The sequence below is a fragment of the Lissotriton helveticus genome, chromosome 11, assembly GCF_964261635.1.
Source record: "Lissotriton helveticus chromosome 11, aLisHel1.1, whole genome shotgun sequence".
In the NCBI taxonomy this organism is placed as follows: domain Eukaryota; kingdom Metazoa; phylum Chordata; class Amphibia; order Caudata; family Salamandridae; genus Lissotriton; species Lissotriton helveticus.
Window position 1 is genome coordinate 1,131,759,604 of NC_136072.1, and position 26,998 is coordinate 1,131,786,601.

A 26,998-nucleotide genomic window follows, 5' to 3' on the forward strand; every position below is an offset into this window, starting at 1 on the left:
GGTGGTGACGACGGTGAAAAGTTCTCTGGCAGAATTAGCAGCAGTCTCGATTTGTGCTGAATAAAAGACTGTTTTTCGGGCCAGGATCGCCTTTTTATAAATCATGAGAGCGTCTTTATAGGTTTGTCTAGCTGTGGCACAGTAAGCTTTCCTCCAACGCCTTTCTAAATTCCTACAATGTTGGCGATGTAGGCGGAGATCTTCATTATACCAGGGGGCCGAAGGAGATACTCTATTAGGTTGCATAAATTTCTCTGGGGCCACTAGATCAGCGGCACTTCTGATCCAGTCCTGGAACTCTGAAGCTGACGGTGACAAGCTGTTTCCTCCCTGAGGACAGGAGGAAGCCAAGGAGTGTGACATCTGAGGGAGATCTGCAGTCTTCCAAGCCCGGATACCTATCTTAGTGCGAGGTCTGGGGTGCGGAAAGGCAGAAAGTCGTGTATCTAATTGAAAAATAATAGCCCTGTGATCTGACCATGAAATTGGAATAATATCTGATACAGTAATGTCAGGATCATTAGTAAATAGCCCGTCCAAGGAGTGTCCGGCTTGATGTGTAGCCCCCTTGACTAGTTGGTGCAGTCCAAGATTAGCAAAATCAGTCATAAGTTGGGCGGTGTCTGAGTTGTCCTGATCTTCCAAATAGAAGTTGAAATCTCCCAATATAGTGAATTTATCAGAGCAGATGACATTGTCACTCAAGTCAGAGAGGGTAGAGAGAAAAGGGCTACGAGGGCCAGGGGGCCGATAAAGTATTATACCCTTTAGTGCTCGCTTGGGATTAATACTGATAGCAAAAACCGCTGATTCACAGTTAACCGAATTTATAGGATCGAGTGTGGTGCGGTGTTTGTCCTTGTAAATAATTGCGAGGCCCCCACCTCGTCCTATAGGCCTGTCATGTCTGGCGACACTATATCCAGCCGGAGTAGCGGTGCAGAAATCCGGGCCTGACCCGGCATCTGCCCAGGTCTCGGTAACAAATAATAAATCCAAGTCATGGGCGACAATAAACTCACTAATATAGAAACTGTGGCATGGGAGCGAGCGCGCATTGATAAGCGCAGCTCGACAACCATGTGGAGTTGTATTCTCTCTAACATATGGCGTGCCGTAGATAGGATTCAAATAGGCTGGTAGACAAGTTGTGGTAAATTGATAGCTACAGGCTAAGCACATAAAAGGGCAAGTGGGTATCGCAGCGGTCAGGACGGCACTAGTACAGGCCTGACAAGGCTTACCGGGATTTAGCTCTAGTAGATGCCGGGAAGTGTACAGCAGTCGGGGACCAGGGGTTGTGGCCCTGGGCCGAGTCCGGCCGCTGACGGACGCAGACGGGCTTGGCTTTGGCGCGGCTTCGGCGCGCGCCCGCTGCGCCAGCCCGCTGCGCCGTCTGGCCATGGTTCCAATATATGGGGCGTGAGGAGGGCGGGAGGCCGGCGCGACTGGAGCGCAGCCCCAGCCCACACCCAAGATGGCGCCCGCCGCCGCCTTTCACTCAAACAAGCAGCTAAGCGAGGCAGGAAGAAAGTAGGTCGAGCGTGAAAGGTGTCAGTGTGCCTAACCTCAATTCCCCCTACTGAACAAACTAATTAGAAGCCCCCAAGGATTTTTCACAACAATAAAATTTTACACTTTTAAAATCGGTATTTCAAATTGTTAAAACAAGCGGAGATGATGGCTGGACACAGTTTGCTCGCAGCCCTAGTACTCCCGACTAGGGAGAGCTCTAAAGGCAGCGAGCGACGAGTGCTTCCTGACTAAATAGTCAGGGAGGGCGGGAGGCCGGCGCGACTGGAGCGCAGCCCCAGCCCACACCCAAGATGGCGCCCGCCGCCGCCTTTCACGCAAACAAGCAGCTAAGCGAGGCAGGAAGAAAGTAGGTCGAGCGTGAAAGGTGTCAGTGTGCCTAACCTCAATTCCCCCTACTGAACAAACTAATTAGAAGCCCCCAAGGATTTTTCACAACAATAAAATTTTACACTTTTAAAATCGGTATTTCAAATTGTTAAAACAAGCGGAGATGATGGCTGAACACAGTTTGCTCGCAGCCCTAGTACTCCCGACTAGGGAGAGCTCTAAAGGTCTACTTTGTCATTTCTGACGTGACAATACAAAACAAAATACACATAATACTTTACATTCTACAGCCTAGTGTACATTGAGTCATGTAAGACCTTTGAAAGTTCCTTATCAAACTGATTTAAATGAAAAATAAAAAATGGTGAAACATACCATTGAATTAAACAAAAATCTGGGTCTTTTGGGCAGACTTATAAGCCTCAACTGATCTCTTCACATGTCTGAAGCAGTTCCTTCTGGTATTCAGAGACTATGGCCTGATTACGATGGGGGATGGACTTCTGTCCATCCCTGAGATGGGGAACGCCTGCCTATTAGGCGGTGCTCCCACATCTGGGATTACAATGCGGCCCCAACCACGGCGGCCTTAAGTGCCATGTTTTCCATTGTAGCGGGTGCTGCTGGCTGCAGCACCCGCCGCAACATAAAAAATGCAAGTTTTGCATTTCCCTGCACTAACGAACTGTTCCTGCTCAACGAAGGCCTGCAACGGGCCCCCAAAGTTCATCCCCACCAGCCTTTCCATGGTGGGTGACAATTAATAGGCATTGTCACCCACCACCTGTTAGAACTGGGGGTCTCTAGTTGACAGATGTATGCTTCTAGTCAGGGTAAGTGGGCTATACACTCTAGATAACCCCTAATCACCCCCTTGGTAGCTTGGCATGAGCAGACAGACCTATCCCAAAGGCAATGTGTAAAGTATTTGTACTTAAAACACACACTAATACAGTGAAAACACCACAAATGGGCACCACACCAGTTTAGAAAAATACGGTACCTTTCTAAACCAATCAAGACTAAAACAACAACAAATCCAGCATGCAGGTTGTAAAATACGACTTCAAAATAGTTATTTCAAAAACAGAACTTGTAGCAAACGAATAGCTCCACCTGGGGCTGTTACGACTTCATGACTGGCAACAGACCTCCCAAACAACAGTCCAATTGCAACAAAGTCTTTGGAGGATGCACGGCATCATGGAGATGAGCCGTCGGTTACGAGGTTGAGGCCGGTTCACTGGCTACCACAGGGGAGGTGAGGGGTTGTGTCCGCAAGGAGGCGACTTGCCAAGTCTAGGACAGGGGAAGTCAGTTGCGTTAGCGGAAAGGTGTCGGTTCTGGTGAGGTGATGCGAAGTCCAAGACTCGTGACCCCCATTTCTAACACCACCCATAATACATCTGTTTTGCCCAAAATGGAGCATAAACCCTCAAACAATAATAAATAAATAAACAAAAGCGCCCCTGTGGCAACATATTGAAAACGCATGAATATTGCAAGTTTTGCTCTTGAATTAAATCAAACCACTAGCAACCGACTTCAATTTGACACCAAACAATAACAAAATACATAGTGGTCGATGCTCTGTCCTGGGCGTTGGTTTGGGCACCTAGTTGGTTGTAATTTTGTTATAAGTACACCATTTGACATACACTCCAAAATGACGAAACTTTGCTGTAATATTATCCATGATCTCTGCCCTTCATGATGTCATAGAACATGTCATGAGTGATGTCACATGTGAGGTCATGGGCAATGCATGTCCGGAGTGCAAGTAATAGTTAGCACTGCTGACTAGAACTGCTGGATTTCTGTGGTTTTTTTTATAGTTCAAAATGTTAATGTTGTCACTGAGAAATTCACCTACCTATAACGTTACTTTATCCTTTGTTTTTCGAGGTGAGTTTCTCAGTGACAACATAAACATTTTTAACCAAACTAAAATCACAGAAATTCACCAGTTCTAGTTTATATTATATATATATATATAATATAGGCTTGAATCAAAGCTAATAATAAGATTCAAAACCAGAAGTCCGTGGGGCCTCAACGCCGATGAGGAACTTTATGTACACTTATAATTTGGACAATCTTATCATTTTTGAACAAATATACCTATGACCATTAGTAAATCTTTGTATCTAAAAATATGAAATTCAATGTATGTGACACAGAGAAAAGAAATTTTTTTAATTATCTCTGCACTGTGACTACTGTTGATCAAAGCATGAAACAACACCATAGAACTCTCAGGCACTTAGCCATTACTTGTAATATGGACACTCAGTCCTTTACTCCTTAAGCAGTGATAATTTGCGCAATATAACGCGAGCGAAAATAGCCACATTATTAATAGTCCGTATGACAATAATTTGCGCAATGGCATTCACTCTCTAGAATTACTCCAATGAGCTCTACTTGTGTTGTGTAAATGCCGCGATCTGGGAACTCACAGTGCATTGTTTGGAACCAATTTGATCCAAAAAACTACTGAGCCCACAATGCATCTTAATAGCCATGTGGTGTCTACAGGTACTTAAGGTAAAAAGTAATGATGGACTACTGTTTGTTACCGTGATCAGGGACAGCTTCATGTCCGAAACGCGTAGGTGGGGAACCTACAGAAAATAAACTAACAAATTCAACTAACGAAGTAGTGTGCGGCGTTTTTCTCCTGTGAGAGAAGTTATTGCTGAAAGTAATTATCGCGAGGGTGTCCTGAACCTTGCCGCCGGCACCAGCTACTGTTGCTCCTCTCATCTTGGGACATTTGCTTGTTGATATATATATATATATATATATATATATATATAGCCGTGAAGTGTATTTCTGTATGCAATAGCATGTGTTTTAGAACCAGCGGTTTCTGTGCACAAACCAAATATGAAATTCAGAACCGGGCTTGAAGATCTTCTAAACCTTATATTCTTTAAAGTGATTGGCTTATCATTTAACCAAAGACGCCCTTCGTCCATTGCCTATGAGTGTCCTTCATTTAGGGGTGAAAATCAATTTTTTATGCAATAATTAATAAATGACTGCTCCATCACCCCATGCTCATCTCAGAGATGGATTTGTATACAATATCCAGGCCCAGATTTACTAAGCTATTGTTTTGGGGTTTGCATCACTTATTTGGCACAGTCGAAATGCAAAATCCATTGTAGATTTAAAAAGCCATGAAAAAAAGTAAGGCAAGGCAGCACAAAGAACACTCCTCTGCAGATGGCAGATGGACAAGACTAATCAAAACCTACATAAAATACTAAAAAACACCGGACAAGCTATTTAGAATGCTTAACAATGATAAATCTGTCTCCTTCCGAAATCAGACAGGCACTTACACCCAAGATCTTCTTGCTCCTCCTAGAACAGCTATTCCTGCATCTTTACTCTCCCCATCAGACTACGCAACCAGTTTATCATCAAAAATCACCTTCAGATAAACCCTAGCCTCACTACTAACTTCTCCTCTTTGCACACTTTGTGACTTTGCCTGTACAAACCTCCAGACCTTTCTCCGATACTCAAATTTAGTAACGCTTTGTGAGCTTTTTAACCTTGTAATCCACAAACATAAAACTTCCTGCTCGAACTTCTACAGTATGATTCTGTCTGACATCCTGACATCCATATTCCTCACTCTTTCGTATCTGGTACTTACCCCTCATACTTTAAAACTGTGATGGAAGTGCCCTTACAAAAAAACAGCAAACCCTGCATCCCCATCCAATGTGTCTTCTGCCCTCCTTTTCCCCAAAATCTAATGTCTAGTCTTCAACCACCTTCAATTTTTATAACTTGCTCCATGTTTTCCAGATGGGATTCTGAGCCCTCCACTCCACTGAAATTAGCCTCATTCACATATCTAACTTAATAAAATCATCCTACCGCTATCATAGTCCTGGACTCTCTGCCACACTTGACACCATTAACCACCTTCCTTACTTGACATTCTAAGGTCCCTAAGCTTCATAGGCTCGACATTGAACTGGTTCGCCTACCTATTTGGCTGGTCTGTGGACTGGCAATCCATCAAATCCTCTCATCCCTCCCTAACTACCAGCTGGTGTCCACCAAGGTTCTGAATTTGGTCCTCTCCTTTTGTTGCTTTACCCCACTTCCCTTAGGGATGTGATCTGCTTGTTTGTGTTTGCTAAGACATTTATGCAGACAAAACCTGTTTTTCCTACTCTTTCACCTCTTTTAATGCCTCAGATATTAGACTGCCTTCATTTTCTGCATAAACCAGTCTTATATTGGCAAAAATATGAGAAATTGTGTACTGTAAAAAAAGTGTGTAGTACAACATACAGGATTTTCATCATTTTTGCCAGTGTCATTAAATTTATGTTTATGGTTACTACTGAAAGTGACGGGCAGAAAAGCCTAGTATAGATGGACACTGGCACATAAATAGTGAAAGCAACCCAATAAACTACTGTTCCTGGCGCAAGGAAAAGCAGAGCATTATCAGGTGCTTTGCAAGTTTCCAAATTGCTACTTAGTTGAGATCCTGTACGGGTCATTGTCCCAAGATCATAGCAGCAGATTAAAGATGTATGCTGAGAGAGAAATCTGGTTCTCATATTTTCTTTCTGAAATGAATATGTCACTATGGGGGAGATTTACAAAAAAAATATGCAAAGCAGTGCAGCCTCCCGCGAGGCTTCGCTTTTTTGTGTGACAGGGAGGGTGCAGGAGAGTGCCATATCTTCAGAGATATGGCACTCTCTTCCCCTTTCCCTTGCGTCGGCGCTGATTTCAGCTGTCGTGCACCATGCACACACCTTAGCATTGTAGGGCTAGGGTTTGTCTGTGAGCCTAGCATAGGTTTTGTACAGGAAGGGTACCCTACCTGTCCAAAACACTATGCTAGGCAGGATGCTTAGCTTTTCCCACTTTGTATGCGTGCTGCACATTGCAGCAAGCATGCAAAGTCAGAAAAGCACAGAGAAATGAAAGCATTTCTCCTGTTAGTGCCTCCTTTGAAGAGGCGTTCACTTTTGGTGCCAAACCATATTTACAAATCTTTGTAAATATGGTTTTGCGTCAAAAGGCATAGGTGGTTGCACTGGAACGCCCATGTACCACCCATGGAATGCCCACTCGGCCCAAAGTAGTACAAGGTAGTGCTTTGCGCTACTTAGAGGGTGCTTTCCAACACAAAACAAGTTTTGCGCTGGAAAGTAAATAGCAAAACAACATTTTGCACTGGTTAGGATCACTTTTGTGGCGCTAAACCAGCGCAAAATGTTTGTAAATATCCCCCTAAATGTTGCTATTCACTCATTTTACAAAAATGTATACCTTCTAGTGTGTGGGTGCCCTAAGGGCTCTGTCACTGAAACAAAGGTGGCGTGGCCTTTTAGGTATTTCAGGTATCAGGTAAGGATAGAAGTTTTCAAACTTTGAATTGCGTTGTTATACGCAATACACAATAGCACAAGTTGCAAAAATATTAATCTTCTGCATTGACCATTCAACATATTCCCAATTGATCTTATTCTGCTAATACAACAAAATGAATAATCTGATGGTGAGATGAATTGTTGTCATGGCCAAAACTGCTGACTTTGGAACTGTGGAATCCTGGTCTCTGCAACAGTTCAAAATTCTGGGCAAATCACTTAATCTCCCTGTGCCTCTAAAACAAATGTGTCCATCTGTAATGTAAATGATGCTCATGTTAAGCACTCTTGTACCTTCGGGTCAAGTTTGCGATCCATAAAACTGAAAAATAAATACAAAAATAATGAGCTAAATGAGTATGCATTTCCCTGAGTTTCATTGACTTCCCTAAGAGAACATGCGTGTAGATAACTTTCCAATAGCTTAATGTGAGAGCAGAGAAATACCCACTGGGTTGATGCTCTAGTTATTCATTCTGAAGCAGGACAGGAGTTAAGGAGTTAGCAGGCTCCTTGCAGTCAAAAGTGATGGGTGCCCTTTAACCTGAGGCCGTGGGAGGAGGGATGACAGGCTTTTCATTTTGAACAGAGCAATTACGGCACCTTGAGCGAGCTGCTCCTAAGCTTTCACATGCAAATTGACCTTGGCCTCTAACAGCCTGACTGGTTTCACTTCATTCCTGAGAATGCACCAGGAGGGTGGTGTTTTTGCCGATTTTAACTGCATGTACAGGAACCCAATTGGAATTAATTCTTGGTTATTCCTATGAAACTTAAATGAGATTAGAAAGATCGTTTTATGTGTTCCTGAAATTGCACTTTTGCAAATTATACTGTCACAAAACCAAAGAAAAAACGCTTTCAGCTTTGTAATTCTTTTACAACTACAAATGAAAATATGCTTTCATCACATTTTGGACAGCTTCTCATTTCACATCACAGAATGAAATAAATGGCAGCTTAGATAGAGAAACATTTTTGCGCAGCAAATAACTGTTAATTAAACTATCTGAATATTATTAATTATAGTTAAGAAATAATGCAATATGACCCATATGCTTCTATTTGTGTGGTTTATAACTTTGGAAAAAAGGTTACATACAATTAAAAAGGTCATTGTATTAAGATATTCTGTTTTCTGATAGGTATGGATCTTTAAAATCACTATCCTCTGTGTTGCTAGATAGGATCCAATTGCTGAAGTGTGTTTAATATGCTAAGTGTGTTTAAGGCTGCAGTACCACCTCCTGTCTACAGGGGCAGAGCGAGCAAAGAAAATAAACACACTTGGTGAAACACAGGTCCCCACAACGCAATTTTTGAAAAAGTTGTAAAAATTGGCACAGATATTTTTGAAGTCATTTCCAATCATTTGGAAGACATTACCTTGTGGGGACTTGGGTTCAGGTCCCCACAGTGCAATCAAGTCCCCACAGCGTGAGTGTGTTATCATACTCAAGTCCCCACAAGGATAGTAACACAAACCCACACACACACACCAACACACACACAGCCCAACATACACACACACAGAGCCCAACACACACACACAGAGACCAACACACACACACACACACACACACAGCCACACACACACACACAGAGCCACACACACACACAGCCACACACACACACACAGAGCTACACACACACAGAGCCGCCCAACACACACACACACACACACACAGAGCCACACACACACACACAGCCACACACACACATAGCCACGCACACACACACAGAGCCACACACACAGCCACAGAGCCACACTCACACCCACAGAGCAACACACAGCCACACACACAGAGCCACACACACACACACTGAGCCACACACACACACACACACAGAGCCACACAGACACACACACACACACACACACAGAGCCACACACACACATACACACACACAGAGTGTAACACAAACTAGTGCACTGCTTGCCAATTGGGCACAACTGGCAACATTGTGGCTAGACTAGTAAAAAAAAGTTGTGGCACCTCTAACAGCTTAGTGAACGCAGTTGGTTCCGCCAGAGAAGCTCGTCAGCTGTACGGCGGTGGCACGTAAGGCAAAACTAATGAAACAACAGCTTGAACCCGTTTTGTTAAATGTAACCTGTGAACTCTTCCTAGTGCCAAACGGCCTTTCGGCCTACACCTGCACACTGACAGTACTTGCAGTGTTGTACACCAGCAAGTTTCAACTCACAACCACATACTTTGGCCAGTGAGGTGAACAATAGAGGGTCCTCTGGCTAGAGTGGCATAACAACGGTAAAGTCGTGGCCGAAGCAGTACTTCGACAGCTCTAGAAATTGTGATACTACAGCTCGAGTTCTTTGACAGGACTACACGCATCACTGGACAATCTACAATACAAAACCCAATATGCGCAGAACAATATACCTCTAGTTGTCACAGTAACTTCAGTCTATTAAATAATACCACCAACACAACAAACGTGTGGTTAAAACAGATAAGAACAAGTACACTGGACAAGAGGTTGAAAATTGTATTTAGTGGTCGCATTATTCTAGATGATCTAATTACATATCTTAAATGAATTTAAGATACATCGTTCCCTTAACGCTAACAATAGACGAATACGCCAAGAGGAAAAAAAAAGCTTATTGCTGTTCAATGTGAAGAAAGGGCTTGCAGCATAAAGGCCCACTGTCCTGTTAAAACAAACAGTACCCTACAATAGTGTGCATAATGACATCGGTGATTCCAAAAATAAACTGCCAAGCCAGCGCAGAGAAACACATCCTGTTGAAGTCAAGCGTGCAATACAACTACATGGGAAGGGTACAATGAAACAAGGTACTATGAAGTTTTGAATGTATTAAATAGAGTAAAATCCAACTGACACTGTTGTATTTTGGGCCAGAAATTTCAGCAGAGATATAACAGCCCCCCGACAATGACCACATCTTAAGGCTGGGAGGAATCCAAAAAATAGTAGCTGCTCAATCAAGGCATCAAGATTCCTCAGCGACCAGTCTTACAACCCGTCTCGCGTGCACCCTTGTACAATCTTGTATTCCAATCCCCAATGCCTCCTCTCACCGCAGAAGACACCCCAAAGGACAGAAAACGCTCCATACTGAGAGAAGCGGCAGTTGGAAACAAGTGCGTTCTCCGGTGGCTCACACCTGTGCCCGGCGGTGTCTCTCCTCGGCTGGGATGGGGTCTTCTTGACGCTGCCTCGTCCGCTCGCCTGCACTCCCTCGACTCCGCTTCCCAGACTTTGCCCTCTCCCATCTCCAGAGCGCCCGACATCAAACAGACGTTTTCTGGCAGCCAGCAATAACGGTGGGTCACTTCCGGCAGCCGCAGAGCAGCTCGAGCGTCTACTGCCGCCTCTGGAAATTTCTAGAAAGCACACAATAAACGTGCTCCCGACCTTCCCCCTCTAAGACTTCCTCGGCTGCCTGCCGGGGCGTTAAGCTCCGTCCTTTTCGGATTGGGGGGCGTGTTTTGGAGGGATGATGTCACAGAGAGAAAGGAGAGCAGAAAACACGCCCCCCAATCCGAAAAAGCCGGGGCTTAAATTGACTGACAAAGCTCTTCTCCAATGGCTGGCCGCCGTTTAGGAAGCCAGCCAATGGAGAAGGGGGGCTGGCTTCAGCCCACTACTAGAAGACATAAAATCTCGGCAGCGAGACTGCGCAAGAGCAGCCTATGCTAGCCGAGACCTAAAAAGCATCCCCCCACCAGGGAGACGTCCCCTTAATGCACAGCTTGTTTTGTCCAAATAAATTGAGTTATCACATTAAATAGAATCCAAAACAAAAATAATGCTTAATGGTTTCCCTAATGAAGGATTTATTTTGTCATCCTTATAGTGTTCTTTTAGGGAACAAATGCATTAACGAATACAGTTCCATATATCAAAACATGATACATGAATCCTGGTATCCCAGTGTATCAAACCCAATGCATTTCAGGCTGGCTTAACCCTTCATCAGGGAAACTGTTTATGTCTGTAAAATGAAGCGCAAAAGAAAGCTGGGTTACCAACCCTTGCAACAAGATCCAAAATAAAACTATAAATGAAACATCTTCTCAAACACGTCCAACATGGTTAAGGCGTCCACGAGTAACATGCTCCATTCGGAAAATGTGTCATATACAATGATGTAAGTGTAAACACGTGGTGAATGAGAGACATACCAGATATTGAACGTGATGGTGTACAACCCACTAGAAAACAGTGGTGGTGTAATCTATTAATAGTGCACATGAATGGCCAAAAATGCTCAGTTGCTGCATCTCTCTGACTTATAAACAGTGGAGTAAAACTAAATAGGGCCAGTGCTGTTGGTCTGTGTGCTTTCTCGTTGAATAGAAGTCACGGCTGTGAGTAAATGAGGTGATAGAGACAGGTATCGACATTGGTGAAAGCATGTGTGCAAACAAGTAACAAGCAAGTGAGAAACGTGGCCGGGCGGCTCTCATAAGTGAATGTTAAATGGCTGTAGAGATACGATAGAGAAGTAAGCAATGCAACATGTTCAAAGCGCAGTGCCCGAGAAGAATGAAGGCTCATGAGCTCAACGCGTTAAAAATTATGCTGGTGAAAAATGTTTCATACCGGCAAAGTGTATAAATGCATTCCGGGTGCGTCCTTGTGGAAAACGCGAACCAAAAGTGATAGAGCTAGACAGTGGACCATTGAGAAAGAAACATCGTGTTGCCTAATGCGGCCGCCATCTTTGAAATGTAAATGGTGGTTACGATAACACTGGTGCAAGAAGAGTAAAGAAACCAAGTCAATACTGAGCAAATGGGAACATGACACATGGGAATATAACACATGGTGGTTACGATAACACAGGTACACGAAGAATAAAGAAACCAAGTTGATACCTGAGCAAATGGGAACATAACACATGTAACAAAAAATGTAACTTAGCAGACATATACAACAATCAAAAATGAAGCGTCCATGTATGTTAAAGGAAACAACTATACTCCATCCGATCATCAGGCCGTTCGGCTGTAGCGTATCCAACAATTGAATCCAAAAAAGTTCTTGTAAGAGCAATCTGGTGATGTTACAACCTTCCCTAGATTTCATAGATTCAAGTACCAAAAAACCAAGTTGACTCACATTATGGTGATTGGACTGGAAATGTGTAGCCACACATGATTTTAGATTGCGTGTCTGAATATTGCTCTTATGTTCGTTAATGCGTACTTTTATTTTTTGTTCAGTTTTGCCTATATAGGCTAGCCCGCAAGGACATTTCAACATATAGATTACATTTATGCTGTCACATGTAGCTGATGTCCACAATTGCGCCGCGGCCAGGGCGACTGACGCTGGAATCTGGGGATCAGGGTTCGATCCCCGGCTCCGGCGGCAGGTTAGCCCAGCACCATGTGACTCTGGGCAATAGCTTGCTTAATCTTCCCGACGGCCCCCAGCGCCTAGAGACCCTTACGGGTGATTGTGCGCTTTACAAATGTGGATTATTATTATTATTATTACAATTTGATTGTATGTCCTTTCCTGGGATGAGTAACAGTATTCCCAGGGATTACGTTGTTACAGTTATTACTGTTGTAACATGCTGTAGTACCCTTGTATTGTTCTTTTTTGGTAGTTGATCTGGTAGTAGATAGAATGTCTTTGATATTCCTGCTCCTTTCGTATGCGAAAAGAGGTTTCTGATTAAATATGCTATTGAAGTCTGGTTCAGAAGAGAGCATAGGCCAGTATCTTAAGATGAGTTTTTTAATGCTATGCTGGAGGTAGAATATTTTGATACCATGACCATGCAGTCGCTTTCCTTGGGTCCAATGGTTTGGTTCAAAAGTTGTTCATGTGACTTCCGAGTGACTCTTTGTACTGCTTCATTGAGAACCTCTTTACGATATTTTCTATCCTCAAATCTTTTCACCAGGGAGTTTATATTTTCAACGAGATTTTCTGGTTGTGATGCTATTCTTTTGACCTGGAGTAATTGAGAATATGATAAATGGCGTTTTAATGATGTCTGATGGAAGCTGATAAAGTGTAATAGATTGTTGCGGTCAGTGCATTTCCTGTATATGTTGGTTTCCAGTTTATTTTCATGTATTGAAGTGTTAACATCCAAATAATTTACAGAATTTTTACTGTGTTCGTAGTTAAACTGGATATGTTGGTTAATGGAATTTAAATGGTCAATAGACTATGTTAGTTCCTGTTCAGTACCTTTCCATAGTAAGAAAATGTCATCTATGCAGCAGACAAAAAATATCAGATGTTCGTCCAGATTTCATTGGTGAGTATGAGTTCCCTCTCAAATGTATGCATGAACAGATTTGCGTAGCTGGGAGCTGCGCAATTGCCCATATATGTTCCGGTAAGTTGTAAAAAGTGCTCATTCTCCAAGGTGAAATAACTATGGTATAGCTTGAAATTCATGAGTTCCATTAAAAAGATTTTCAGATCATCATCCCAGTCAGTTCAGGCTATGAAAACGTCCAATGCTTCCGTGCCCATGTCATGTGGAATTGAAGTGTAAAGGGCCTTAACATCGATAGTGCAGAGCCAGATGTCTTGTGATGTCTCCAACTTTATCGTACGTATCTTATTGAGGAAATCTGTGGCGTTGTTGATGTATGTGGTCATCTGCTGGACCACTGTTTGTAGATGTTTGTCTAAATATTTTCCGATTGGTTCATGTAGAGAATGGGTCTGAAGGGGGGTTTTCTTAGATTTTTATGAATTTTGGGTATCATATAGAATGTTGGTAATCTTGGGTTAGTTTGTAGAAGATATCTTTTGTCCCTTTCGGTGATGGTGCCATTTTGTAGGGCTGTACCTAATAGGTTGGTCAAGATCTGGCCAAATTCTCTGGTAGGATTAGAGGGTAATCTAATGTAGGTTGTGTCCTCATACACATGTTGTTTTACGCTTTGAAGATAAAACAACAAATCCATTATTACCAATGCTCCTCCCTTGTCCACTACGGTACATTTAATGTCAGGATTGTTGGCAATGTTAGTTAGAATGTTTCTTTCTTTCATAGTCAAATTTCGGTGTTTCTTATTCTTATGTGCTTCAGGCAGATGATGTTTTACCAAGGTTTTGAAGGAGTCCAGAATTTTATGGCCAATGGGAGCCATGAAGGTGCTCTTGAAGGTGCTCTTGTGTCATAAGCCTCTGAGACTATTTTCCTCTTCTATGGGTTGGTTAGTTAATGTATTGGTAAAAAAGTGTTTGAGGCGTAATGACCGCATGAATTTGAATAGACTCACTACCATTTCGAGGAGATTGGTCTGGTATGTTGGAACAAATGATGTGCCTTTTCTTAAAACTTCCTTTTCTATGTGCGTTACAAGGTATGCGGAAATGTTAATAACCAAGTCGTCCTCGTTTATGGTCCCTAGCTCCTGATTTATGGTTTCTGACTACTGGTTATCCTCTTTTCGAGCGAGGGGATCTCTTGGGACTCCTGTCCTTTGTTTGCCCCTCCTGGTGTGTCGCTTAGTAAAGGGCCTTGTCCTAAAAAAGAGGACCTCCTTGGGTGGTAGAGGTAGTTGCAATTTGAGTTGTAATTTGTTGAACCCTCCTTTGTCTGTCTGTACTGGTGTCGGTGCCTGATTAAGTAGTTTCAGTATCAGATGTTTTGTGTGAAGGTTTATTTTGTTGACGTTTGCCATATTCTTCAGCCTCTCCAAGTTTATATTATATGATGTCTCTTTTATGTTTTCTAATCTTTCGTGCATTGATCCCTTGTGTATGTTTTTCCAGTTGTTCCTTCATGTCTTTTGGTACGTCAGTCCATTGTTCCTCTGTCATTTTTGTGGACAGTTCCTGTTTAAGTTGAGTGATTTTGCGGTTGAGATCTTCAATAAGTGAAACTAATTCTTCTACTATCAGTAGGATAAGATCTAATGAGCATTTGTTTAAAATAGCATACCATCTTTCAATCAATCTAAGGACATAAACGTTGACGGGACAGTCATCCCTACCTGCAGCGGGCAGCACGCACAGCTGCTCCCCAACATCCTACATTCGCCATCACGCTGGTCGGTGGGCTGCTGCTGCCACTATGCTCCTAGTTGTTGTTGTGGCATAGGGGAACCTCTGAACGGCTCCATCGGCCTGAGGTGCTGACTGTTTTTGGGCACACGCTGGTTCTTACCCCCTGATTTGCGCCTACCGAGTAGACAGCCATCACTTGACGCTAGCTCTGCCTGCCTGTGGCGCAGCCCTGTCTACCTACTGCCTCCCAGTTGGCCACACGCTACCTTATGATCTAAAGTAGTCCCCAGATATATATAGCCCACTGGAGCACGGGGTTGGAAGGTGTGGACTTACCTCTGCCCGCTATTCACAGTCGGGCTATACTACGCACAACCCTGCTTGGCCCGTACCTTCCTGCCGTATTGGAGGGGCGTCAGCGACGTGGGGGCACGATGGTGCGCACTGAGAACCGGCAGACGAAGATCAACTTTGACAGTGCAAAGAAAGGGTCCAAGACCGGGACGGTGGAGCCGGGGCCTAGCAGTGTGGACCCGGCAATGGCACCCTCCCCCACCCAGGAACTCGATCTACACCGCTTGCTCTCAGAAATGCGACAAGGATTCGCCACGGTGGTGGACAAAGTAGACAAGATGTCCTCTAGAATGGACGCACTGGTCCATAAAGTGGACCAGCATGAAGAGAGACTCACTTCAGCGGAGCAGCGCATCTCGGATGGCGACAACATCACCGCCTCCCATTCCACCCAACTTGCCCGTATGGATCATCTACTGCGGGTCATAGCGGCAAAGAATGAGGACTTGGAAGCCCGAAGCAGACGCAATAACATCCGCGTCACGGGCGTTCCGGAATCCACAGATACTGGGCGGATGGAACTGTATGTGGAAAAGATCCTCCGGCCTTCTCCCCTCAATTTATAGTGGAAAGGGCACACCGTTCGCTTGCTCCGGTCCCTAAGCCCGGAGCACCACCCAGGCCGATCATCGCCCGATTGCTTAATTATCACGACCGAGACGTCGCACTGCGGGCTGCCCGGTCCAAGCAGAACCTGCAACACAATGGAGTTACCTTCTCAATATATCCTGACTTTACTCCTATGGTGCAGGAGGAACGCCGAAAATTTCTAGCTGTTAAAAAGAAGCTTCGGGAGGCGCAGCTCGATTATGCCCTACTCTACCCGGCGAAGCTACGGGTGACACATCAAGGCAAGCAGAGGTTCTTCACCAATCCGCAGAAGGCTGAAGACTACTTGAAGGAGATTCGCAGGACACGGCGAGATAATCGTAGAGACAATGCAGACCTCGAGGACGACTTGGCTCGACTGGACAATGCTGAATGAGGCGGAACCTTCTTCATAACTCACGTGATTCTTGGACTATCCTTGTTGCCTTTCTCTTTGAACTTTGTGCCAGGTCGCTTACTTCCTCTGCAGCCACGGGAGTCCACGAGACCTCTCCACTGGTAACGTATTACAGGGACCACTGTCTCCTCCAGGCCTACTCCTAGGGCGGTACAGAACAGTAGGCTATTGGGTGGAGACGTGGCTGCGCGCCCTCGCTGCTGTATTCCCCCCAACGGGTATACCCCCTTTAATGTTTTTTTGTAGACGCTTGTTGTGTCTGTTAGGGAGGGGAGGGGAGTGGGGGGCCATGGACATGGGCGGCTGCTGGCATGATTGGGATGCCGTAGTGGGAGGGGGGTTGAGTTCTGACCTTGGGGTGGGAGTTTGGTTCTGTGGGAAGTTGAATCGGCTGATCATGAGACGGGAAGAATTGCATCACTCAAGAGACTTTGTTGGACTTGTATCGACTAGGGCATGTCACACTTGTATACTGAAACTCACAAATGTCGGGTCTAGGGCTTGATGCACGCTTAAATTGTATGTCATGGAATATACGGGGGCTTAACAATGCTAGGAAATGTCGCAACGTGATTGCATATTTAGAACGTCATAATGTCCAAATAGCCATGTTACAGGAGACACACTTATCGCCACAGACACGTTCCACCTTTGCAAGCAAATGGGCCACCACACGTGTCTTCTCCTCTTACTCTTCCTACGCGAGAGGGGTCACTATTCTAATAAAACGCTCTGTACCCTTTCAGGTGTGCGGTGAACTAATAGACGTAGAGGGTCGGTATGCCCTGGTGTGGGGACGACTTGGTCGTGATACTATTACATTAGTTAACTGCTATGCCCCTAACTTGGATACGCCTACATTCTTCACTACGCTCTGGGGGAAAATACTGGATGTTGGCTCACGACATATCATATGGGGGGGGGATTTTAACCTAGCATTAGAACCTCACCTGGACAGGGCGGATGGGGTGTCCCATTACAAACCCAGGGCTAGGGAGGCGCTAGGTGGACTGCTCACGGAGGGCGACCTTATAGATAGCTGGAGATATCTACATCTCTACCGACAAGAGGGCACACACTTTACTACCCTGACGGGCACATGGGCACACCTAGACTATTTCTTTATCACCAGGGAGATCTGTGCGGGGGTCACTACAGTAGGTCATCTCCCGAGGACGTATTCAGACCACAGTCCAGTCCTGATGCACCTGCACATACCTGGGTGGGACAACCCTAGACCACACTGGCGCTTGCAACCAGCGGCCCTTCTAGACACTGTATTCCGTACTGAACTCGGAGAAGAGATCGCTGCATTCTTCCCCACCAATAAAGGTTCGGGTGACTCGGTTGACTGTATCTGGGAGGCCTTTAAGGTGACGGGCAGAGGATATTGCATTTCGAAGAGCTTTGGGGTACTATGCGATATCCAACGCACGATTTGCAAGCTCGATAGTGAACTGAAAGCGTTGGAGGCTCAGATGATAGAAGGCGACGCCCCTGACGTTCATGCGGAATTTAGAGACAAACTCACGCAATACGAGGAGGAAGCCGATAGGGAATCCAAATTTAAAGGGAAACACTGGCGAGCGAGAAAATATTGTGAAGGGGATAGACCGGGTAGAGCCCTAGCGCTACTGACGAGATCGCCCCACACTGAGAACTCGATCTTAGAACTATCCACAGAGCAAGGGAACACACTTAGAAACTCCGACGACCTGCTTACTGCCTTTGTTTCGCATTATCGTACCTTGTACACCACTGCTACTACATCGGGCGCTCCATGCAATGATTTTTTAGGGGATGTGGCCCTCTGCTGGCTTAGTGATGGCGACAGGGCCTTCCTTGCCGCCCCTTTGAGCTCGATGAAATTCGAGATGCCATCATGTCACTCCAAAATGGTAAGGCGCCCGGCCTCGACGGGCTCCCTGCGGAATTTTTTTAAAACCTACATCGACATTATGGCCCCTGTCCTCCGTGAGGTCTTTGTGGAATCACTGGCTGACGGCATCCTCCCTCATTCAATGCACGAAGTCGTAATTACATCTCTATTAAAGCCCGGCAAGGACCCCAAGGTGTGTGGCTCTTACCCCCCGCTTTTGCTCTTAAACTGCGATGTCAAAATACTGGCGAAGGTACTGGCTACCAGATTATCCCTATTGATGACCTCTCACAATCTGCGTACTTTGTTCTCCCTCTTACATACTGTAGACCCTGTACTCCCTGTCGCTGCGGTCTTCCTAGACGCTACTAAGGCCTTTGACTCTGTTGAATGGCCATATCTATTTACTGTACTGGCACGCATGGGGTTCCCTACCCTGTTCATTTCGTGGGTCCAGTTACTATACACACGGCCGACGGCGAAAGTCCTGATTAACGGCCGCCTGTCTGCTTCCATTGATATTTCTAGAGGCACCCGTCAAGGGTGCCCCCTATCCCCGCTATTGTTCGCGATAGCTGTTGAGCCCCTGGCCTGTAGGATACGCCAACTGCACCGTGAGAGTGCTATCCGCTGCTTTCGGCGTCAAATTGATGTTTCATTATACGCGGATGACATTACGCTATTCGTCAAACACCCCGAACGTAACCTTAATCCCCTACTTAGAGAGTTCGTCACCTTCGGGGGCATGTCTGGGGTACATATCAATTGGGCTAAATCGTAGTTTTACCCGCTTACAGAAGCGGACGTAGATTTCTCCCTTGACTACCCCTTGGAGTGGTGCTGCTCGGAATTTCGGTGTCTGGGAATCCAAGTCTCGCGCGATAAAGATGAGACGCTACGCTCAAACTATGGTGTGGCAGTCACGAAGCTAACCGCTCAGGTGGATCGCTGGATATTCCTCCCTCTTTCTTTGGCGGGAAGGGCGTCCCTCATAAAAATGGTGGTACTTCCCCGATTCCTCTATCTTTTCCTGAACATTCCGTATTACCCGGGTGCTTTTTTTTTTAAGACACTGCGGTCAGAACTCTGCTGTTTGTTTTGGGGAGGTAAGAGCCCGCGGCTGAAGTGGTCCGTCCTGATACAACCTTATGTCAATGGGGGGTTTGATATCCCTGACTTCGAGTTTTAGTATCTATGCGCTCAAGCGCATTATGCCTATCATTGGATGGTTCCCACCCCTTTTATGCCGCAACTGGCAGTGGAAGACTGGATTGCACACCCTCTCCCCCTCAACGGGCTTTTACATTGCCCACCTTCGGATATCACCACGCCGTACACCTCAGTCACGTGCACAATTGAGGCCTGGCGCCGACTGGCTCAAAAATTGAACTGTGCCCTGCTATATTCCCCCCGTATGCCGCTGGCTTATCACCCCAGGCTCGCGCTCCTGAGTGAATGCGGCTTCCGGTTGCTCTGCAAGAAATTGCATATAACATGTTGGGGAGACCTATTTACAGCTGGTCGATTCAAAACTGCAGACCTTTTCTTTGCTACATATGATCGCACTCCGCTTGAAGTATTCTACTACGTACGCTTGCGTCAGGGAATGAGGGACATCCTACCTACCTTCCCGGACGAACCTGAGCCCCTGCCTCCCCTGCACTTCATGCTCAGTTCCGTAGGTGGCTCACATTTAGGATCGGGTATGTATCGGCAGGTTCGAGCGTGTGCTCCAGTACCGGAATCCTCTGCCTGCATACACTAGTCCGCTGACCTCACCAATGAGCTCACGGACGAACAGTGGTCCTACTGCTGTTCCCTCACAGCCCGGATATCGGCTAGCAGTAGGCTCAAAATAATCCACTACAAATTCTTGCAGCGCTTCTATTATACCCCTGTGAAAACATTTAGGTTCCGCTTAACTGATAATGACAACTGCGAACGGTGCCATGCGGAACATGCAGGTTTTTTACACCTTGCCTGGGAATGTCCTCCAGTCCAGGCCTACTGGCAGCAGGTACAGAGGGCTCTTGAAACGATGACTGGGATAACCATTGGTAACGATCCATTATTAACACTACTAGGACACACACATTACATTCCCTCGACATGTCGAAAATTTGTGGACATCTCACTTCTGCTTGCAAAGAGACGGGTGGCGTGCAGATGGGTCGTGGCAGGGCCCCGAAATTCAAGGAGTGGCTAGCTGACATGACGCACAATCAGGAACAACATTCGACATTTGCGGAACTACTCCCAGTTACTAGCCGACCGAAGGACATCTGGGGACCACTAACAACCTATTTGCTAGCCCACCCTGGGGATGATCTTCCTGACGACACCAACCCGCACACGTCACATATACATTCCCCTAGATAAACACACAGCGGTTATGATTCTGACCACGCCTGCTCGTCTGGTCTACCCATGCACACTTTCCTAACCGCCACAAGCCCTTTTTTTCCTTTTTAGGCCATAGATGAACTCACGTACTCCCCATACACTTTTCCCTACACCCCATTGTTGTGTACTGTGTCATGACTCACCCTAGTATATGCTGTTCATGTGTGCTCACACCGAAGGCATGGAATGCCGATAGGCCCGTTGCCTCACTCCGTCTTGGATTCATTTGTATACATCGTCATGTACTATATCTATAATGTGCTTTTGATGCTGCCTCGTTGAACGCTCAGCCGTACTCTTTTGTTGTACTACTTTGAAAAACTAATAAACAGAGTTTAAAAAAAAATGCATAGTCCTTGTGGAATGCATTGTGTACGGTGGTATTTTATAAGCGTACTAGCATGAAGACGTTGGTTAATCTTCATTTTTGTTAGAAACAATTATTGCTTGATGTTACTCTGTATGTTGCCAGTGCTGGTACCAGCTGTTTCGGCTTCTGCAATTAAAGAATATATCCTTTGAGCCTCATTGTCCGGATAAGCGAATGTATTCGCTCTGTTGTTGGTCAAGTTTGTAATGTCCTCATACAACATGTTTTATCCTTTGGGTGCCAAGTACCTTGATCAGCGCAGTAAATAATATAATAAGAGTGGTGCTTGCACTCCTTGTATTCTGTTTCAAATTGTAACCAGGTTATGCGTGCTGTGAAGGGTATAACCCTCTGGTCCACGGGCGTACAAAGTCAAGTAAAGAAAAAGCATCCCCCCACCAGGGAGACGTCCCCTTAATCCACAGCTTGTTGTGTCCAAATAAATGGAGTTATCACATTGAATAGAATCCATAACAAAAATAATGCTTAATGGTTTCATCAATGAAGGATTTATTTTGTCATACTTATAGTGTTCTTTTAGTGAACAAATGCATTAACGAATACAGTTCCATATGTCAAAACATGATACATGAATTCTGGTATCCCAATGTATCAAACCCAAAGCATATCGGGCTGGCTAAGCCCTTCATCAGGGGCACTGTTTATCTCTGTAAAATGAAGCACAAAAGGAAGCTGGATTGTTCACTAAAGGAACACAATAAGAATGACAAAATAAATCCTTCATTGATGAAACCATTAAGCATTATTTTTGATTTGGATTCTATTTAATGTGATAACTCCATTTATTTGGACACAACAAGCTGTGCATAAGGGGATGTCTCCCTGGTGGGAGGACGCTTTTTCTTTACAATCTTTCAATCTAGCCACATCCTCCAGCACTCTGACTCCATGAACACTTGCCTGCTTAACTGCAACAAGGCTGCCTATCACAGGCTGCTGAAACTATACAGCATCTTTGAAAACAAATTAGCATTGAAGGATGCCAAATAAAACAAATGAACAGCCAATGTCTTGTACCATTATATAGCTTTTGAGCTGGCTCCAACCTTTCGTCTACTCTGTCTACATCTCCCATGTGCTTATTCTAGTCTAAAATGCCCACAGGTTTGCTCACTTCTTCTTCGAAGTTTTTTACACAAGATATTTAGGGTAACCTTTACAGGTAGAGCAAATCCTACCACATGCCACAGTGCCCACTTTAAAATTAGTTAAATAATTGCACACCTGTGTAGAAATTTTCCACATATAAATGGGGACCTCCATAAAAAGGTCCTCTGGCAAGTTCCCACACATATTTTTCACTTTTGCACTTTCACACAACATATACATCTTAATCCCATGAAATGCTATCATGCTGGGAATGTATGGCTTGAAAACCAAACGGGCACTGAACAGGACCGAAGACTCATCCACATATATCTTTCCATGGTATCTACTAAATGGTCAATAACAGGTTGAATCTTGAAGAGATGGTCACAATCAGGGTGATCTCATTGTAATGCTGTAGCATTATCCACAAAATGCAGCCTCCAGTGCAGAAGAAATACTGTTTCTCTACTCATGTTTTCTGGAGGTATAGCAGTTGCCATCAAGAGACTAATAGACCAATATGAAGACAGCAATGGCTTCTTTAGCAATCCCATCAACAAGGTTATACCCCAAAACTGCTTAATCTCATGGAGACTTGTGGGAGGCAACCCGGTAGCTCAAGTGTGGGTCCGAAGTGTGGCACTGTTGTTCCTCAAAAACTGTTCTGCATACAAATTAGTCTGCTCAACAATATCATCCAAAACAAATCATCAATATCCAGTTGGAAGCAATTGATAGGCAAAACATTCTCTGTATTGACTCTACACCCTGAAACACTATTAAAGGCAGGCAAAACTGGCTCTACCATAATTTGGGCAACCCAGGGCTCAGCACTTCCAATTAGTAGTCTTGCAGCCCCTGGCTGCTCTCCAGGTTGCTCCTGCTTCACTACTGGCATAATATTCTTCTCCTCTTCAGAGAGACACTTCATCTTCTCTATTAGTGGATTCATCATCATATGATTCCTCTCAGACAGTAAATTCACTGCTAGAGTCTTCAATTTGGTCCTCTGCCTCAGATGCAGAGTCAGTCTCAGATCCATGTTCAGAGGCCGATTCAAAAATCCAACCAACAACCTGCTGGGCGGTCAGCCATAATGCTTACTAATAAAAGTAACACAACAACAATAAATAACATTGTGTCAAATTTAAACTCAACAAACTGCGGCTGTATCAAACAGTAAATAGAACTATTGACATATAATAAATTAGAGACAACTATCAATACAATCCACACAATTAACTTTATACTCTACAAATATGCCTCTTACTTGTCACATACATTCAGACTGAGGATCAACTGCACCTACTTTGCACAGACACACCAAGCACTGAACATATCCCACTTGAAAGGAAAAACAAAAAACAATTAAAATCAAGACAACACAATACTCATCTTGTACAAATCCAAATGTGAATTTGAAACACAAAAAAACTGATACTAAATATCCTGCAATTATTTACAACAGATAAACATAACTAATTCAAGTAGGGCAATGATACTTATTTGCAGAAAACATTACAAAACAGTTTTCTTAACAAACACATATAACTTCACAAACTGCAGATATACCAATTCTGAAACTGTAAGTAGGATTCTTTCTTTTTCTGTTTCAACATGGGTTGTTTGTGTCTTTTTCTTTCAGTCTAAGTCTTCGGGGCTGAAGGTTGCAGTTTCTCAGAATGAGCGCTCAAAAAAAGGTTGAGTTGACCAGAAGTTTACATTCAACATTCCAGTTTTCCAGTGTCCTAACAACGATGTTACACCGCTGCTGAATCAGTTTAGTATTAAAGACAAATGCAAGTAACTTAAGCCTCATCGGTCTTTAATAAAATCTTGATTTCTTTGGTCAGAATATCTAATTTGAACAAAAAAGATGACATCAACAGAAAGAGATAAATCCGATTGAGAGCTCCTTGTGAGGTTGCTATGGGCACGTGGTTTGAGCGACAGGGATGCTGGTCTATTAACAGGTCACCTGGCAGGAGATTTTCCAATGAGAGGCTCAATGGGAGACATACTTTCTGGAGTGGACGTTCAAATAGTATTTACATTCCCTCTATTTCTATTGATTCAGATAGTACGTCAGAAATAAGACAACTCAAGGTACATGAAAAGTTAATTGTCCTTTCTTCCTTGTAGCCGGATTTACTTCAGCTCAGGCTCACACCATCATTGCCTGTTCTCTCGATGCGGAAACTTCTTTTGGAGAAGAAGTGTCTAATTTTACACCTAAGCCTACTCAACCTCAAAGTTCATGCACAGAACTTGGAAGGTTAGCTGTTTGAAGTTACCCATACCTTCTGAAGAGAACGAGGTTCTCCTTGCAGTTAGGAACCCTTATAATGGCTCTTTCATGGATTCACATGCTTTGAATCATTCCTTTCGTCAAGCAGGTATTTCCTCTGTTGATGTAGTGAGCAAAGGCTTCACCATAGTCACAATAGTAGGTTATTCACATCATTATAAAACATCCCAAATGCAGCCAATCAGAACAAAGAACTGTCTTCTCCCTTTTCTAACTAGGCTACCATATCTCTGATTTCGCCCATGTGTTGTGTTTGAAAGGAGTCCCTCTGAACTGTGCTCAGTCAGTCCAGTAAGTTGACTTTTTAATCAATCCTGAGAGATTTGATATCACATCTTCAAGTAGCTAGGCTTTTATAAAGTCCGAATATGCCTGAATGGTCCAAAAGGGTATTTTTAGAACATGTGGGACTTGTGGCAATAAAAGGCTTTACTGTGAGAATCTCCAGAAAGAGTATATATATTGCCTTCATCCCGGCCACAAGGCAAGGGACTGCAAGATCTGTAGGACTGTGTCAACTTACACTATTAAAAAGTTTAGAGAAGCAAAACTGTTATTAAGCCTCTGATACTTCTACAGTAGATGTTATAGGTTCCTCCGCAGGCCCGGACTGGCCGTAGCGGGCACCGGGCAATCCCCCGGTGCGCCGCACGGATGGGGGCCAATTTTGTTACAGGGCCGTTTTTGCAGCATATCGGCCCTGTAACAAAATCGGCCGAAAACCGGCCCTGGCAAAGAGGTCGGCGGCACCCCGGGGGAGTTGGGGGGCCGCCTGAGCACTCTGCCAGGGCCGGTTTTGGTTCCCAGTCCGGCCCTGTTCCTCCGAAGCATCAAGTAAATTGTAAAAAAGGAGCATATGCCTGTGGAAAAATCTTCAACCTCCGAGGAACCACCTAAAAAGGCTTTCAAGGAGTCCTCAAGAGAAAAGAGTTGAGCCTCACATGTTGTGCTTCTTGCAGGAAAGATTCTGTCTAAAACTCATCATAAGCTTTCTTCTGAGTCAGATACTCCAAAAGAAAAAGTATTTATGGTGCCATCAAGAAAACAAACTGTCGACATCCTTACTGTCGATGAAGCCGTCATCTGCATCACTATTGACAAAACCAGCAACTCCACTGTCTAAGAAAATACTTTCAACAATGATACATCGACGACACTGTCAACAAAGGCAACATCATCAACGGCACTGTCAACAACTACCCTGACATTGACAACACTGTTGACAAGAAGTCCATCTACCAGAACACAGTCAGTAACAGCGTTAGGTATATTGCAGTCAATAACATTTCCAATGCTAACTCATTTACCACTACACTATAGAGGACACAGTCGAAAGAAATACAAAAATAACCATCTTTTCGGAAAAGGATATACCAATGACACTCATGCCAGAGCACACTTCACCAAATATGGTTTCACCTTATACGCCACACTGTCTAATGGACACAGAAGACTCGGAGAACCTTTCAGATCTGCATTTAGTCCTACACTATTGAAGATGAAGTACCAAGACATAGAAGAAAAAAAAATATGAGGATATGGAGAGTGTGTTTTCCACTGATCATGGTCACATAGACAAGCCAGTCACTAGAGGTTCTCACTAGTCTTTAAAGGAACATGATGTTTTAGGGTGGCAGTACGGATTTGACACAGGAACAAATGTGGAAAGAATCACCTGAAGAGATGATAGGTCCCTATATACTTGGTAAAAGACTTACGATTGATGCTTGCCGACTATTATAAGCGATTTCAGGCGTCAACTCCCTCAATCTTAAAAAAGTACTTTCAAAATCAATCATTCCATCAGGTTCCAGACCATTAACATGGCCTACATTGCCTAGTGTGCGGGTGCATTTACCACCTAGAAAGAGTACAATAACCCCTCATTACATCACTCACGTTTGGTGCCTCAATCTGTTCCATCTCACTTTACAGATACAGTTGACAACCAAGAAGGGCAATTGGTAAATACCCCTCAGTACTCTGGCATTGGTGGTTTTCATAATTTAATTGTAAGAACATCAAAGAGGTTCGATTTACTGTTGCTTACAAAGGACTGCTTATTTCATCATTTTAAAGAACCCACATGGAAAACTATTAAGGCTGTACCAATTATCAACCATATTGGGTCAGGAGGATTAAAGGTGATGAAAACACCAGGCACAAGAACAATAGCAATTCCAAGACTCAAGGCAACCAGAAAATACACCTGCATATTTAATTAGTCACCCCTGTTCTGACTCTATGGTCATGCAAACCACAGATGCTGCAGAAACCTAACGGGGCCTTGTGCAGCACCACATGA

At 44.3% G+C, this 26,998-nt stretch overlaps 1 protein-coding gene across 2 annotated transcripts in view; it reads left to right on the forward strand.

Annotated features, from left to right (window-relative positions):
* LOC144792711 (uncharacterized) overlaps positions 1-26,998 on the forward strand; it is a 1,012,556-nt gene that overhangs the window by 740,596 nt on the left and 244,962 nt on the right. Inside the window, exon 5 of one of the 2 annotated variants that reach the window (XM_078667877.1) lies at positions 24,031-24,217. The exons of the other annotated variant lie outside the window; for it this stretch is intronic. Within the exon in view, the coding sequence (XP_078524003.1) occupies positions 24,031-24,090 (60 nt within the window). The 3' untranslated portion in view covers positions 24,091-24,217. Of the gene's footprint in view, positions 1-24,030; positions 24,218-26,998 lie in introns of those variants that run through there. 2 annotated transcript variants of the gene reach the window in all.